This window comes from Mustelus asterias, chromosome 3 (genome assembly GCF_964213995.1).
Source record: "Mustelus asterias chromosome 3, sMusAst1.hap1.1, whole genome shotgun sequence".
NCBI lineage: Eukaryota > Metazoa > Chordata > Chondrichthyes > Carcharhiniformes > Triakidae > Mustelus > Mustelus asterias.
In genome coordinates, this window is record NC_135803.1 from 151,512,860 (window position 1) to 151,530,499 (window position 17,640).

General features: G+C 41.3%; 2 protein-coding genes across 2 annotated transcripts in view; one reads left to right on the forward strand and one right to left on the reverse strand.

The window, feature by feature from the left end:
- Positions 1-17,640, forward strand: part of LOC144491718 (transmembrane prolyl 4-hydroxylase-like) — a 54,436-nt gene that overhangs the window by 7,844 nt on the left and 28,952 nt on the right. The window lies entirely within an intron of this gene.
- LOC144485628 (secreted frizzled-related protein 5) lies at positions 1,806-15,150 on the reverse strand. The gene is made up of 4 exons (XM_078203731.1): positions 14,828-15,150; positions 10,745-10,914; positions 8,578-8,667; positions 1,806-2,128 (listed from the first exon to the last, which is right to left on the reverse strand). The coding sequence occupies exons 1-4, from the start codon at positions 15,148-15,150 to the stop codon at positions 1,806-1,808; spliced, it is 906 nt and encodes a 301-aa protein (XP_078059857.1).

Here is a 17,640-nt window from a genome sequence, read left to right on the forward strand (position 1 = left end):
CATTAATTCAACTGAAACTGTATATGCTAATCCCATTTTTCTGTATTTTTATCATTTTCCTTTTTGAACATTTATCTATACCTTGAACAAAATAAAGTATCTACCTCAGTAGCGACTTATGGTAAAGCATTCCATATTCTAGCGATACTGGAACAATTCTAATTTTGCCTTTTTTTTCATGAATAATCATTGAAAATGAATAGTTTGCAGGGCTGTGGGGAGAAAGCGGGGAGTTGGTAAAGAGACAGCGTAACCGTGGTGGATGGAATAGCATCCTCCTTTGACATATTATCTGGAGTTTCTGATCCCTTTTTTACCTTCACCAAACAATTCACTAATTACTACTCTCAAATCTTTGAGAATTTGAAACTCTCCATTTGATTTGCTCTTCATTTTCAGTTGCAAGATTTCAAGCCTTTCTTCAGAACCCTTCATGTCTGGCATTACCCTAGTAAATCTGCACTGTACCCTCTCCTTCCAATAGTTAAATGGCCAAGAACTGCAAATAAGATGCAGAATTTTCCGAAATAACAAGATTGGCAATATATGCTAAATTCTGCAGTTTTGCACACTGCAAGCATACTCCAAAATTTCTTGCAAAACAATTTGCTCAATCTTCAGTGAACATGGCGTAGAATAAGAACTGAAGCAGCCAGGGGCCAATTCGTATTGCGGGGACATAGGAAGCACGATACTGGAGTTGATTAGAAAAGACAAATCTTTTGGAGCATGCAAAATTCAAGCACCAAAATGGTTACATTGTGTTCTTTAAGACAAAATGGTCACTAATTTAGCACAAAGCTTATTTAATGTGGATAAGCAGACCAATGATTTCTGAGGTATAGCATTCCCTCTTGTTTTTCATAGAAACATGGAATCGCTACAGTGCAGAAGGAAGCCATTCAGCCCATCGAGTCTGCACTGACCACAATCCCACCCAGGTCCTATTCCCGTAACCCCACATATTTACCCTGCTAATCCCCCAGTCACTCGCATTAATTTCACACGGCCAATCAACCTAACCTGCACATCTTTGGACTGTGGGAGGAAACTGGAGCACCCGGAGGAAACCCATGCAGACATGGGGAGAATGTACAAACTCCACACAGATAGTGAGCCGAGGCCAGAATTGACCCTGGGTCCCTGGTGCTGTGAGGCAGCAGTGCTAACCACTGCCGCCCCATACTCCGTACTATGGTTGTCTAAAAGTCTGTCTGCTATTTGTATGTGCTGTAAAGAAGTGGATATTTAAGAGGAATTCCTTGTTTGTGAAAGTAAAGAAATACTGCAAACTTTGTCAGTAAAATCTTGCCTGACCATGTGGTACCTGTGTAGGAATACAGTGGGACAGCATGGTGGCACAGTGGTTAGCACTGCTGCCTCACAGCACCAGGAACCCAGGTTCGATTCCCGGCTTGGGTCACTGCCTGTGTGGAGTTTGCACATTCTCTCTGTACCTGCATGGGTTTCCTCTGGGTACTCCGGTTTCCTCCTACAGTCCGAAAGACGTGCTGGTTAGGTGCATTGGCCATGCTAAATTCTCCCTCCGTGTAGGTGTCGGATTGTGCCGACTAGGGGATTTTTGCAGTAACTTCATAGCAGTGTTGATATAAGCCTACTTGTGACTAATAAATAAACTTTTTAGCCCTGCTTTCATGAAGATCACGTTTTTTGGGTGACTTATAAATTTCTTTCTTTTGATTTGAATTTGCCATTAAGAATAGACCAGCACTGAAAAAGATAAAGTATTTTATAGGATTTTTACACTTGCTTAATACATATTTACAAATATACAACTTTCAATTTCAGTATTGCGTACGGCACCTGTAGTGCTTCCACTTTCTGACTGCATGCATGAGATTTTTGTCACGCTTTTGCCACAAGTACACTTTGTACACTGCAATTTTTCCATTTTGGATCCGGCCCACAATCACGAAAGTTCCTGCGCGATTGCCTCGTGTCATGTTCTGTACACAGGTGGCATCCAAGTCAAGCCAGTGCTGAAGCTTGGGGTGGATGTCTGTCTTGAGGAGGGGCCCGTGCTTGAAGACCTCCAGTTTGCTGTCCATCGCGAAATCTGAGATGCGGGAAAAAGTCGTGTTTCTCTTTGAGATTCTGATTTTCACTGCTGTGGGAGGCAGAATAACATTGAGTATTTTCAATGTATCGTTCAAAATTTTTTAAAATCTGTATAAAAAGCCCAGCAATATGAGAATCTTCCTATGTTATAGAGAAGCCTGTGTAATGTGCAAATAATTGTGATGATGAATATAATTTAATACAACAGTATTTCATGTAACGACAAAGCATAACCTAGATTCCTACTCGAGCAATTAGTTCCACTACCCTCAGGCTGGGGAGGACGAAGGAAAAATCAGTTAGTGCTGTCGCTGCTGATTGCTATCCAGCTGTCCCTGGTAGAAAGCATACTTGTGCAAACATTGGGCTCAGCTGTGATAATCTTACAGTCAAATGGCCTACCATCATTGAGTCTGAACTCCTGCATGAATCCTCACTCACAGCTATAAAAAACCATGGAACCATACTGCAACAAGTTAAGGACTTGAGAAGATCATGATGGAATAAAATAGCAAAGATGTTCCAGTGAATGGAAAAACACCTTTCAACCTGTTGAAGTTGTGATTATTTTCTTCCTGATTATTTTTAAAATGGTAAAAATTCTTGGCATGAATCAGCTGCAAAAATGCTTCACTTGAAGCACCTGCTAATGGCATTTTTAAAAATATAATTCTTGAAGAATTTGAAATGTGCAATGATAATATTGATCATTTTATTTATCTAATGTCTTTCCCAGTGTATCCATGTCCTGTAAAGCCTGATGGTCATAAAGATTTGCACTGGTTATGCCTTATGTTGAAACTAGGAAATTGATTTTTAACCATACTTTCCCCTTGGGTGAGGGTACTGTCCAACGTAGCACTAAGCCATATAGACTTGCTAGTCCTATTCCTGGATTCCTGGCTTGTACTGAACTTCTTAATCTCAACCAGAGAAACTTAGAAAATAGTAGTAGGTCATTCGGCCCTTCAAGCCTGCTCCACCATTCCATATAATCGTGGCTGATCCTCTATCTCAGCACCATATTCTCATGGTCTCCCCATACCCCTTGACATTTTTAGCATCTATAAGTATATTCATAATATGTATGAGTCTATTAAATATATTCAGTGACTAGGCCCCAAAGCCTTCTGTGGTAGAGACTTCCACAGGTTCACCACATTCTGAATGAAGATGTTTTTCCTTATCTCAATCCTAAATGGTCTACCCTGTATCTTGATACTGTGACCCTTTGTTCTAAACCTCTGTCAGCCAGAGGAAACAACATCCCTGCACCCTGTCTGTCTAGCCCTGTCAGAACTTTATACATTTCAATGAGATTCCCTCTCATTCTTCTACACTCCAGTGTACGTGGACCTAGTTGTCCCAATCTCTCCTCATACAACAATAAATGGCCTTGACAATCCTGAATCAGGCAGTTTCCCAATGTTGACTGCAGTCCAGTGAACCTTACTAGAAAATCTTTTGTGAATGTTCAGAGAGGACAAGATTGAGATCAGCGTTGTTACTTTGTCCAGTCTGAGGCCTCTATCCATCCAGCTCACATGAATATTGGCCACTTCGGCAAGTTACTGGAGGACTGTGCATTAGTGGAGCTATGCCCCAGTAAGTATTTGTTGCCTGGCTTTTCCAATCAGTGTTATTTTAATACCATTGTGATAACCCCCAGAACTCTCATGGGGAATTCCTAACTGATCTTCCTGTGGGACTCGTGGAATACAGGTTCCCGTGATAATAGGCGATTGCCTAACCAGATGGAACTCGTATCCCGAGTCCTTGATAAGACGGATCCCTGAGTGGGCCCAGCGTTCTAGCATCCCGGATGAGACTCATGTACACATACCACAGGGTTGTGGTTTAACTTTTGCTTTGATGAATAAAACGTCGTTCCTGTCCAGTTGGCTTCCTGAGTAATTACAACCATCATCAGCTATTTAGAATAAAAGTTTAAAAATAATGGTGATTAGAATAACACAGGCTTTAACTTTCATCAGAGGAGGAAAGAAAATTGAGAGTAGGGAAAATCTGTTTTTACCGACTGTGTGAACTGAGGGTGTGACTTGTATATTGTGTAACCGATATACTGGATTTTTGATACAATGAGTGTTTCTTCGTATACAATCTATTGGGGTTTTGCTGTCTTTAGAACGAAATAAAAAATTGATCCGTTAGTTTGCTATTATTTGCCAAATGAACTGGACAGAAGATGGGAACATGAGTTCTAAGGTTTATTTACCTGCTGTTAATTAATTGAAACCTTTACTAGTTAATGTCTCCTCATCAGGACAAAATTGTGAATGGAAAATTGAATGAGATTTGATGTGATTTATTATTGTCACGTATTAGTATACAGTGAAAAGTAAATAGTTTTAGAAAACAATTTTAGTCAATTTACATTTCCTAAGTCAATAATTAAAGGTCATCATAAAAATATCTCTAAGGGGGTGATAACAGATTTTGCAATGCAGATGGTTTGAAATATGGAATGCTCTGCACTGGGGAGTAGATGAGGCGGAGACGGCAGCTGCTTATGTGGAAGAATAGGTAAATAATTGATGTAGAGGAAGATTAAGCAGGGCTGTTGGGGGAGTTGGTGGATAGTGTGGGTGCTAGTTTTGAATTTCTTCAGCTTCTGTGCTATAAGCTTGTGCCCAAACAGCCCACTCGCATATCAAACTCTTTTTCCAAACAGGAATACAAACATACAAGTTAGCAGCAGGAATAGGCTATTTGGGTCCTCAAGTCTGCTTTGCCATTTAATCTGATGGGTGATCTGATTGTGGCCTCCAGTCCACATCCCTGCCTATGCCTAATACCTTTGACCCCCCTTTTTAGTCCATAACACTGTTATTTAATACACTTTATAATTAAACATTTTCTAAAACCCTCTCGTTTCACCCCAACCTCTTTGGTCTAATACAATAACTGGCCTGCACTGTGCTATTTTGATTATTAGTAAGAAAAGCCGGTCTTGAAAATATTCGAAGACCAGCATAGAAGGGGGCAAAGCTTTATAAGCTTTTTAATTTACTTTTGGGGTGCGAGTGTGGCTGTCAGTGTCAGCTGCATTTCCATCCAAAGTTACCCTGAGATGTTGATGGTGGGATCTTAAATTGTTTTTACAATTGTCTTGCAAGGCCACTTAAACAAGTATGAAGAGTAAATTACATAGTTTGGATTAGAATGTTAGGCCAGAAAAGGAAGTTATTTGGGTTTTAAAATGTAACAAGTCTGAGTGACGAATCTGGATTTCTGCAGTCATGTGACTGCCATGAGGCTGCCTCTGAAGGCAGATATTGTTACGCCAATTCAATGAGGACCTCTTGCTGAGAAACACTGAAGTACAACTGTCCTTGTATGTGGAGTATGGTGTACAGAAGTAGAGAAAAAATAGATTTTGAATCCTGGAAATGATGCACAGAAGAACCCAGGAATATGGTTCAAATCTCCACAAAGGCTGCTGAATAAAGGGCAAAAAGAAAAGCTACAAGTAAACACCGATGAGTAAAAAATGGTGGCAGTAAATTTTCCCATCCCATCTCCAGTAACATTGTATGGTGATATCTGGTAAATCTCAGTTATTTACAATGGTAAAGCTGAGATTGTGACTGACTTAATTAACAAACCTGAAGCAACGAGCACCACGCTTTTAACACTGTTGGGGAGGAACTGTTACAAAGTATATACCACCCTAAATCTAACAGATGAACAAAGAAAACTGCAGAGATTTTTGAACACACATTTTGAACTCTGTTACCGATGGAAATTGTATACTCAGTTCAGAGTGAAAACAAGACCAGTGAAGAGCCTGTGACTGCAGTAAAGCAGCTGGCAGAATCATGTGAAATCAGAGAGCTAAAAGATGCTCTGATTAAAGATAGGCGAGCAAGACCCCTCTGAGAACAAGCCTACTGAAAGATGAGGAACTGACGCTGAAGAAAGCAATAAACTATTGAAATGCAGAATTTGTGAAATATCAGCTGGAGCATATGTTCGAAGAGCAGACCAGGAGATACATTATGCTGAGAGGCGGTCCAAGTCGAGCGTGGAGCAATTGCAGACAAGGGTAGGGTCTAAATACGGCAGAGGACAGCATGCACAGGAAAAGGAGGATTGCCCAGCATGGAGAATAAGACCATAATTAGACAAGATGGCACCAGAACGAGGCGACTTCTTGCAAGCTGTACCCAGCATACCTTCTAATTCTATCTTTTATTTTCGTTCTATGCTTCTAAAACTTCATTCTAACTCTTTTAAACGCTACTACATTTTGCACTCTCTCGTTTCCTTCTCTATGAATGGTATGCTTTGTATAGCATGCAAGAAACAATACTTTTCAGTGTATATTAATACATGTGACAATAATAAATCATAAGGTGTAGGAGTAGACAGATGAGTCTGATGAAGAACTATACACAATACAACTAGTTTGTTCAGTCAAGTCCATAGGCGACAAATAGTTTGTGACTGTTACTCTCCGTCAGCAGTCATCATGCTAACAGGCAAACAAGAAATGCCAAGTAGACACTGAGTCATGTAATGGCTTCACAGATGGAGGCTATGTGATGGCATGATACTCATACCGAGAGGACAAATTAGTCTGACAGTCCAGTGCAATGGCAAGAAGGAAGATTTAGGGCGAAATTTTCCCGTCCTGCCCACCATGGGAATCTAGCGGCAGGGGCAGACCATGCAAAGTTCCATTGACCTTGGGTGGGATTTCCAGGTCTTGGGGTGAGCCAGAAAATCCCACCCTTCGCGTTCCAGGTCATAGATGGGACATAACAGCCATTCATTTCAGCTGGAGCAAGTCTGCAGCTTGGGCTAGTAACCCTGAGTGGGTCAGTAGAGAAAGGGAAACACAAGATTCCAGAACAAAGGAGACGACATGTAAATGTTCTTTGTTCTTTGTTTGTTCTAAATAAACTATGAAATGGGCGCCAACCCTATCACTGCAAGGAAATGAGTGAGAAGAAGGTAAATTAAGCAGTTCTACAGGAAAAGATACACATCAGGGCTGAACTAGAAGATTTGAAGGGCAGGTTTTGAGCTGAGTATAAACCTTTGAACATGCAGGCATTTGCAAAGCTGCCACTTCATCACAATCAGCTGGTCAGGTAGAAGGGGTCTCACCAGTTGCACTGAGTACAGAACTACCATTAATCCCAGAGGTCCACATTTCCCCAACAACTGCAATGGAACAGTAGTCACCAAGATAATAAGTGCCATGGGAATGACACTCCCGACAACGCACATCCCCCAGACATACACCCAATGTCAACAGGCACATAGATCATGAAGAAACCTACATGATTTAAAGAGCGGCGTGGTGGCACAGTGGTTAGCACTGCTGCCTCACAGTGCCTGGGATCCGGGTTCAATTCCCGGCTTGGGTCACTGTCTGTGCGGAGTCTGCACGTTCTCTCCGTGTCTGCGTGCGTTTCCTCCGGGTGCTCCGTTTTCCTCCCACAGTCTGAAAGACGTGCTGGTTAGACGCATTGACCCGAACAGGTGCTGGAGTGTGGCGACTCGGGGAATTTCGTAGTAACTTCATTGCAGTGTTAATGTAAGCTTTACTTATGACTAATAAATGCACTTTAAACTTTAAGTCTATGGCTGGAATATTATGAGCTTTCACTCCGGCAAGATTTTCCCATCCCACTGCAGTGAACGAAATTGGCTGGGTGCCAAATTCTCCGACTTAGCTGCAGCGGGAGCGCGAACCACCGTTAAGATTGCGCCCAATGAGTGCAATGTATGTGCAGTAACTGACTAGTGGAACACCAGTTGTTAATGCATGAGAACAATGGGTGACTTGGACAGTCACACAGAATTGTACATGTAAACGTGTCTTGGTTGCTAGAAAGTGGGTGATGTTTGTATCCTGTGTTCAATATGAAAAAGAGAGTGAGTTTTTATATGTAACCAGTCTGACACATCTGGCTTTCTGTAGTCATGTGACTATGCCAGGAGGTTGCCTCTGGAGGCAGACAACTTGAGACAAGTTCAATAAAGACCTCTTACTGAAAAACACACACAAGTACAGCTTTCTTATACGTGAAACATGAGTCCAGTTGGATTTTTATGTCCAAAGAGGGTTTGTGGTCCTTTTTCTGGTGCCAGCTTGCTATATATTCATAACTCACTTTGATAGGATTGGAAATCGCGTGCTCTAGGTTGCCACTCTTTTTTTATCCTAACTATTGCACTGCTGAAATACATTGTCCTCCCCAAATAATTATTTCCTAAGTTTTTTGAGAAATTTCCATTGCATAGAGAAAAGGCAGACCACGGAATACTCTCCATCAACATGCTGTACCACCCATAAATCCCATGGTTCCCCAAAATCTCATCCTGGTTTTTGCAGACTCAGCAAAAGCTGCAAACAGCATCCATGATGATTGGCTTGTCAAATTAATGAAACATTTCTATAGATAACAGCCTCATACAAGAAGAGAATCGATTGATGTGTTTATTACCTCCTTGTACTGTACTTACCAAAATCATGTGAACAAAACGTATTGAGTATTTCTTTAGATGAGGTGGTCTCTTCCAATTCACAGTCTCGACAGCTTGCTTGGGGCACTGCTGTGTAGTGAATCGAAATATATATTTGTTAGATGCAGGCATGTACAATGCTCTATGATGAACTGACCCTGTTATTTTCTTCTGAGAACATTTACAAACATGCAAAATAGTGCAGAAATAGGCCATTTGACCCCTCAAACCTGGTCCATCAATCCGTCATTTCAAAGTACTTCACTGACAATGGATTTAACTTTTTGATATATAATATTGTTTTTTTAGCTAAACATGACAGTCAGTGTACACATAGCATGGTCCCATGAACGCAAATGAGATTATCTATTGCTTAAGGAGCGAATGTTGACCAGTATTCAGGGAGGTCTGTATGTTGTCAACTTTGGAAAGTGCCTGCAGATGTTCCAAATGTGCTTGAATAGGTAGACAGCCTCAGTTTAATGTTGTTTCAGAAATATGACAAGTACTCCAATAATGCAGCACTCCCTCAGTGCTACATCTAAATGTTGGCCCAGATATGTAACTGGATTGTAGCACTATGGAATGCAAAGTTAGTTTCTTCACAAAGTTAGATACCCAAGTGTGTTTTAACCTGAATTTGATTGGTTTGTGATAGTGAAAATTGAATGCAATTTATTGATGAGAAAAGTGGGGGAAAATGATTGTTGTACAACACCTCTGATGATGTAGTGATGTCTGTTTAATCTCTGGTTTGTTCTGAGATGCATGGTCTCAGCCTCTGCAGCAAGCTTTGCAGCTTTCGTGCTTCAAGACACTGGGAGGTAGGCAGAAATTGTCACTATCCAATGATCCCTCCTTGAAAGTATGCCAGCATGGATAACAGATAAGAAAAGGATCAAGCTTGGCTTCCTTTATTCAGTATTTGCTTTGATCTAATGTATATTCTGCCGTACAAAGCAAACCCCTAAATGCTTATCTAAACCTGAATTGTCATACTGGCACCTATATGATTAAAAAGGCCCAGAGAGGGATAAAATGTAATTGTTGCTCATGTTTATGGCATTCCTGTTACTTAGTGCAACTAGATCTTTGTTGTAAAAGTGCACGGTAAATACTGTTGTGATGTAGACGATGAAGCCTTCCTAAAGACACTGACGAACCAGTTGGGTTTTTCTGACAATCCAACATGTTCCAGTCACTGTTTACTGATATCTGCTGTTCATTTCTGGATTTTACAACCAAATTCTAATTCTCCAGCTGCTGTAGCGGGATCTGAACTCAGTATTATAAATCCAGGTAACCGCAGTCACGTAACACCACACTGCATTTAACCAAACATGGTGTCTGCTGCATTAGCAACATGTACTGTGCTTTTCTGAAGTCATAACACTGGCGGAGTGAGTTTACACAGTAAGAAGTTTAACAACACCAGGTTAAAGTCCAACAGGTTTATTTGGTAGCAAAAGCCACACTTTTGCTTTTGCTACCAAAATGTGGCTTTTGCTACCAAATAAACCTGTTGGACTTTAACCTGGTGTTATTAAACTTCTTACTGTGTTTACCCCAGTCCAACGTCGGCATCTCCACATAGTGAGTTTACCCAGAGAATGACTGAGCCTCACAAACCAGCAATTCCAAGTTGATCAACAATCTGTGCTGTTACCGGATCAGTCAATGTATCTGTACGTTTTGTGCAAGCAGCCTCTGGATTCGAGGAATCGCCTACTCAATATCTTATTTCCCATAAGTTGCTGCCAGAGCTCAAATGGAATGCAAAGACAGCAGAAGAGCAGCATGAATGATTCTCACACTTCTTCTCTCCAGGAAGCTCCTGCTTACTGCCCCCACCTGACAGTATCTATCATGTGGAGAATTGCAAGTAAGAACTGGAATGGTGCCACTTTGTAATTTAGCGTTTACATGCACTGAGCAGTATGTGCATTGTAAAATCCTTCCAAAGAAACCGGCTAAATGATCGTGCTAACTTTATATTTGCATTTTGTGTTTCCTTATCCTCTTATAAATAATTTTAACAGGGTAGAAACTAGATTGAAATAGTTTGGTTATAACCAGAAGGAACATGAGGCTTGATCTGAATATGTTGTGTGTGGTTTTGTTTACTGTACTATTACATGAAATCCACCGTTGAATCAAAATCACTTACTCCTTCTATGTGGTGCTGTCTTATTGCTGATAGTGGAGATGCACATGCCATGGTCAGCAGGGAACCTGTTGCAGTTCAGTATTTCTGGCCATGGGTAGCCATAGCAGGCCATGATGGGAGCACAGCTGTTCCTCACTGCTACACACAGGCTGTGGCAAGGGTAAATAAACCTTAAGAGTGGCAAAAGTAAAGAGAATATGATATTACTTCCTGTTGGTCTTCCACAATAAATTATTGTCCTTCCAATACATGCACTTATGTCCCAGTTGGAAGTCTACAACTGATTATTTTGTAGCTTCTTATGTGGCTTAATATATTTATATGATCATATAAGAAATAGGAGCAGATGCAGGTAATTCGAACCTTTTTTGCCTGCGCTTCCATTCAATATGATCATGGCTTAGCTACACCTTATATCCATATCCCTTGACTCCCTTAACATCCAAAAATCATCTGTCTGTTTTTGACTTGAGTACACAACATTTGAGCATCTACAGCTGGGGTTGAAGGCCTCCTATGGGAGGCAAGGAAGGAGATTGCAGAGGCTCTGACTCAAATTTTCAATTCCTCTCTAGCCATGGGGGAGGTGCCAGACGACTGGAGAACAGCTAATGTGGTTTCGCTTTTTAAGAAGGGTTGTAGAGATAAACTAGGGAACTATAGACCAGTGAGTCTCACATCAGTAGTAGGGAAACTGTTAGAGAAACTTCTGAAGGAAAGCATCTATCTCCACTTGGAGAGGCAAAGCTTGATCAGGGATAGTCAGCATAGCTTCATCAAAGGGAGGTCATGCCTAACAAATTTGATTGAGTTTTTTGAGAGGGTGACCAGGTGTGTAGACGAAGGTAGTGCAGTCGATGCAGTTTATATGGATTTCAGCAAAGCCTTTGACAAGGTCCTACATGTGAGATTTGTAAAGAAGGTAAATTCACATGAGATATAGGGTAATTTGATAGTGTGGATTCAAAATTGCCTCAGTTGTAGGAGGTAGAGGGTGATGACAGAAGGCTGCTTTAGTGACTGGAAACCAGTGTCCAGTGGCGTATCACAGGGATCTGTGTTGTGCCCCCTATTATTCGTCATTTATATAAATAACATTGATGACTATGTGGGGGGTAGAATTAGTAAACTTGCATATGACACAAAGATTGGATGGGTGGTCAACATGGAGGCGGAGTGTCTTGGGCTACAAGAAGATATAGACAGAATGGTCAAATGGGCGGATAAGTGGCAGATGGAATTTAACCCTGAAAAGCATATGCTGATACACTTTAGAAGGAGTAGTTTGACAAGAAAGTACTCAATCGATGGTGGGATACTAGGAAGTTCTGTGGAACAAAGGGACCGTGGCGTGTTTGTCCACAGATCTCTGAAAGCGGAAGGGCATGTTAGTAGGGTAATGAAAAAGGCATATGGGACATTTGCCTTTATCAATCAAGGCATAGATTACAAAAGCAGGGAAGTCATGTTGGAGTTGTATAGAACTTTGGTGAGGCCACAGCTAGAGTTCTGTGTGAAGTTCTGGTCGCCACATTATCAGAAGGATGTGATTGCACTGGAGGGGGTGCAGAGGAGATTTACCAGGATGCTGCCTGGGATGGAACGTTTAAGTTATGAAGAGAGGTTGGATAGGCTGGGGTTGTTTTCGTTGGAGCAGAAAAGACTGAAGGGTGACCTGATCGAGGTGTTCAGGATTATGAGGGGCATGGATAGAGTGGATAAGGAGCAGTGATTCCCCTTAGTTGAAGGGTCAGTCACGAGGGGACATAAGTTCAAGGTGAGGGGCAGGAGGTTTAGGGGGATGCGAGGAAATCCTTTTTTACCCAGAGAGTGGTGACGGTCTGGGATGCGCTGCCTAGTAGGGTGCCTCACATCCTTTAAAAAGCATCTGGATGAGCACTTGGGCACATCATAACATTCAGGACTATGGGCCAAGTGCTGGCAGATGGGATTAGATGGGAATTCAGGTGTTCATAATGTGTCCGTACGGACTTGATGGGCTGAAGAGCCTCTTCTACGCTATGTGATTCTATGAAGGTTCATAACCTTTGAGTGAAGAAATTTCTCATTTTAATGCTGTTCAACCTCCTTCCCCAGTTCTCGATTCTGCACACAATATAACATATTTGATGACTTTTCCTTTTACAGGATTCCTGAATTTTTCCAGATTACTGACCTGTTATAAAAGCACACTGTCGCAAATAATACATTTCAAAGCTGTGTTCAGTAATTTCATTAACAAGTAATAATCGGAGAGAAAGTCAATCCTTTTCCTGTTTCTTCCCTAAAATTTCTCTCATCAAATTTTGTTTTTCAACGTATTTGAATTAATTATGACAGATAGGAATAAACCCCATTTGAATGCAGTCATGATCCCAGCAGAGCACAGCATCCTAATCAGATGCTAAAAATTATAACAAACATTGATTCTGTTTTTCTTCAATGAAGGACAATGAATTTCTTTAGCAGCACCAAGATGTGCGTTCTGGCCGAGGGAGCAGGCTGGGATGCATTTGTGCACTAGATCACTAATCACATGAATGTGTGTGAGTGCTCTATGTTGACGCTAGTGTTTGCAGTGGGAATCCAGAGAGGACATGGATTATCAATTCTGGACCGCTTGAAGAATGGGGAAGAGGAAAGTTTTGAGGAGAGTGTTTAAGAAATCAATCCTGGAGATTATGAAAACATGGGTTAGGGTTTCAGCAGAGAAGGAAAACAGGTGAGGAACCCAGGTGCGTATTGTTGTGGACCTAGGGGAAAATGTTGTTTCCAATACCAACTGGATGAGTGATCAGGTGGGCAGCTTCGGGTTGAACAGATCACCAAAGCTCTGAACCACCTGAATGGTAAGAAGTCTCACAACACCAGGTTAAAGTCCAACAGGTTTATTTGGCAGCACTAGCTTTCGGAGCCTCAAGCTCCTTCTTCAGGTGAGTGAGGACTTGTGTTCACAAACAGGGCATATAAAGACACAAACTCAATTTACAAGATAATGGTTGGAATGCGAGTCTTTACAGGTAATCAAGTCTTAAAGGTCCACCTGAATGGGCAGAGGGCAGGTTGATGGAGTTGAAGCAATTCCGTGAATCCAAGAGGGTGGATTCACTGTGCTAATATTGAGCTGAAGGAAATTTCCAATCACGTAGAATTCATGTCAAGCGGTCAAAGAGAAGGGTAATAACCAGGTGGAGCGTTGACAGAACACATTACTATTCAACAAAATAAAATAGGTCAAATATTTCAGATAATGCTCCAGTTCATACCTTTTGAGAATACAAAACAGCTAATCAATAAACATCATTCATGTTACTGGGATTAGTGAACTTCCAAGTGTGTGAGAGATGTTTTGTGGACACTAAAATACAATTCTAATGTTAGAACTCTGATGAATGCGTTTATCTACAAGCTTTTGTGCAGTGTCCCATTGGTGAGTTGGAAAGGTGCTGCCCAACATGGAGCTGAGCCATACAGGCCAGCAAGGTGTCAGCCTCGCTCTGCACAGAGCTTTCTAATCTCAATGGGTCTGCGATTTAGGGTTATTACATCGGATATATGGCACACAAACCAACCAGTCCCATATTGGCATTTATACTCCACTTGAGCCTCTTCCCACATTTCCTCATTACCCTTCTCCCTCCAGCCTCGCGGGGATGAAAAAGATGTTTAAAAAAGTGTGAACAGCAGAAGCCCCCTTGTTGCGCTACTGGGGGCTACAGCGAGGTTGTGAACTAGAAAACTGGAATCATCGCATTTCAGTCCTCCTTTTCAGAATATAAAGCCATTCAGCGATTTCAGACTAATCAGTCATTAAACAAAAATATATTTTCATCACTCAAGAAACTCGCATTTGATTAATCTTTAATTGATTCCCAATTTGTGGATTGACAACGTCACTTTACGCGATATTATTTTCAATATTTCTTGGTATTCTGCAATTACATTTAGTATTGGACATCAAATTCTGAGACTCAGCTCCAAACATTTCACAAGGCAACTTTTATAGATTTCAGCTAATATTAAACGGCACTTTCCGGCTGTCCGGTAAAGCGGATTGGTGGGCAGTAGCACTCCGATCCTTACCTGTCTAAACAAACGGGAGCAATAAGAGAACAAAGGAAGATTCTGGCGTCTGGATGACATTCTCTGGCCAATAAAGGTAGCCAGCTGGTGGACTGTTGGATTGCTTCAGCGAGAGTTTCATGCTCCAGTATGTTGGGTATCCTCATCTCTGCATAGCCAATGTCGTAGCACAGGGCCATCGCCTTGGGGATACGCAAACATCTGGTGGAACTGCCCAGGTTTACAGGCAACCCGTGAGAAACCACAGGTAACAAACAGGCTACAACGAAAGATAATCTTTGCAGAGTGGATTTGATGGGACTTCCAACTGCCCTGAAGCCCATCCCCGTTCTTTTGCTTCTATGTGACTTGGGTCAGACCAAAAAAGCTTCACTGGGCAGATTGTGGTCTGTGTGTTGGCTATTCCCAACTTTCCGCGGACCATTTATAGGAAAGTTACTCTGCCTAATCCCTGCTCATTAGGTCGAAAGAGGACAATGCCATAGTTTTATTTACAAATTACTCTTATTGTTTGGAGTTTTCAGGGGGGCTGAAGCTGAGACCAGTAGGTACCTTAATGAGAGCGTGGGTGGGGGAGGTGATGGGTGTAATGCCTGCTATTGTGAATACCTCTGAATTATTAAATCAGATTTACTCCTTATGTCCAAGCTGTTGGAGACGACTCTGTGTCTCCGTCCCTCCATTTGCTGCTCGGTAATTATCCGGCAGTGAAATGCTACATCCGTGGATCTGTTTGTACTGGGAGGAAATTAAATTAAAAACTTGTTTACTTTGTGCACTGACCCACACAAATATTAAACTTGGGTTAAGCCGAGTTGCAACCATAGTTACAGAGTTGCCCATTTAGTGAGACTATCAATCCTACTGACTGCTTGGGAATTGTTTCTCAAGGAACATGGTAACCATTGGTGGTTTTCCTTCAGTTTAATGTGTTTTGAAAGTTGGGCGATCGATGATCCCACTCGGCTTTTGTGGTTGATTTATTTACAAACATGTCCAAAATGCAGCACACCTCAGAAAAGTGCACATTTATTCATTTTACATTTGAGAAAGTTAGATTTTTCTGACATTTTTCCCGAGGTGAACTCTCAATTCTGCAGTTAACAAAAAAAAGCACTTTTCTGTAAGCAAATCCAACGCCTCAAATAAAGTGATTTGTATTCCAAAATTCTAAACATTGTATTCAGCACTTTCTCGGTGTAGATGGCTTCAGTCTCCCTTCTCGCCGTCTTCGAAATCAAGTCATTTGAAAACAGCTCTAATATGCCTTTATGGCTAAAACAAGTAATAAGACCACAAGACGAAGAGCAGACGTAGGCCACTCGGCCCATCGAGTCTACTCCGCCATTCAATCATGACTGATATTTTTCTCATCCCCAATGTTTAGTCTAAGAAATTGGTTTTAATCTGGAATCCAGTTGAGATTTGATGAAAGTAATATTTTCCCAACGCAGGCGTTTATATTTAAACAACGCGATTCATTTGTCATTGCGAAACGTAAGCTTATTCCAGCAGGTGAGACGGAGAATGATGTGAAATTTATTTTATCTGCTATTAAACCCTTTATAAATATCATTGAGATTGCCTTTATGCCAGCTGGCCTATTTTTGCAATGAAACTAATGTTTGTTATAAAACAAACCCAATCTTTCGTGAATTTAATATAATTGAAATATTGTGTTGCATTTGTCCTGCCTTCTGGATTGGGGATTTTCTTTACAAGTACATTTTCTAGCTATCTGTAAAGAAAATATACTTTTCTGTATTGAAGCAATAGTCTTTCCCGTTACCTGTTTGGAGTTGGACTCGAACAAGTATTGACAAATAAAGCGGATCCCAATTAAAACTTCAAGCACAGGTTAATTTGGATATGATAAGTTTGCCGGTACAATTCGCTTTCTGCAATGAAAGCTTTATTGTGATAATTGAAAAACTAAACAACGCATTTGTGCGTTTTGTTCTTCTCCACGGAAGCAGCAAGATTTCTTCCGGAAAACACAAATCCCACTTTCAAACCAGACTGAAGTTTGCGAGGGAAAATGCATCTCAGTGGGGGAAAAAACTCTTTAGTCATTTTAATTTTTTTGACGGCAGTAATTGAGGGCTCTCCCCCGCTGTTAACAATTGTCGAACAGAATGGGGCCTCGTGAAAACGCCGGAATGAATTCTGAATATGAGTGAGAAAGTTGAGTTTCCATTTTTTAATTATATAGAAGTGGAGAATTTACAGTTGAGCAACTCTGGCATCGTGTCATTTTATAAAGCTTGTTTTCCTTCCCCCTTAATGTTTCTGCATTGGTAGCAGTTCTGTTGTGAGGCATTGCCATGGGACCAATGTTTGTAGGAATTATCCACAGTGCTGCAATTTAATGTGAAGGATGCTGTTGGTGTAAAAGAGCATATGATGAAGCCTTCTTCAACAAGAACATTTCTCCAGGTGTCTGCCTGGTTTTCCTCCCAGGTGTTCCAGTTTCCTCCCACAATCCAAAGAAGTGCTGGTTAGGTGGATTGGCCATGCTAAATTACCCCTTAGTGTCAGGGGGATTAGTATAGTAAATACGTGGGGTTATGGGGATTGGGCCTGGGTGGGATTGTCAGTGCAGGCTCGATGGGCCAAAAGGCCTCCTGCATTTGTAGGGATTTTATTCTATTCTATGATTTCATGACAAATTGTTTCCCTTGGTGCTAGGGATCCATGTTGGGTGAAGAAATGGCATTTATGATGAATGCTTAACCATATAAAAGTCACAATTCAGGAAGAGGCCATTCAGCCCATCGTTGTCTGCACTGGCCAAAATTAGGAAAAAGAAACTA

Coding starts and splice junctions, on each gene's coding strand:
- LOC144485628 (XM_078203731.1), bottom strand. CDS start 15,150: ATGGGCTTCAGGGCAGTTGGAAGTCCCATCAAATCCACTCTGCAAAGA. Junction 8,668..10,744: donor GACAGCACCACATAGAAGGA/GTAAGTGATTTT, acceptor TTCACTACACAG/CAGTGCCCCAAGCAAGCTGT. Junction 2,129..8,577: donor GTTTTGTTCACATGATTTTG/GTAAGTACAGTA, acceptor TGCCTCCCACAG/CAGTGAAAATCAGAATCTCA.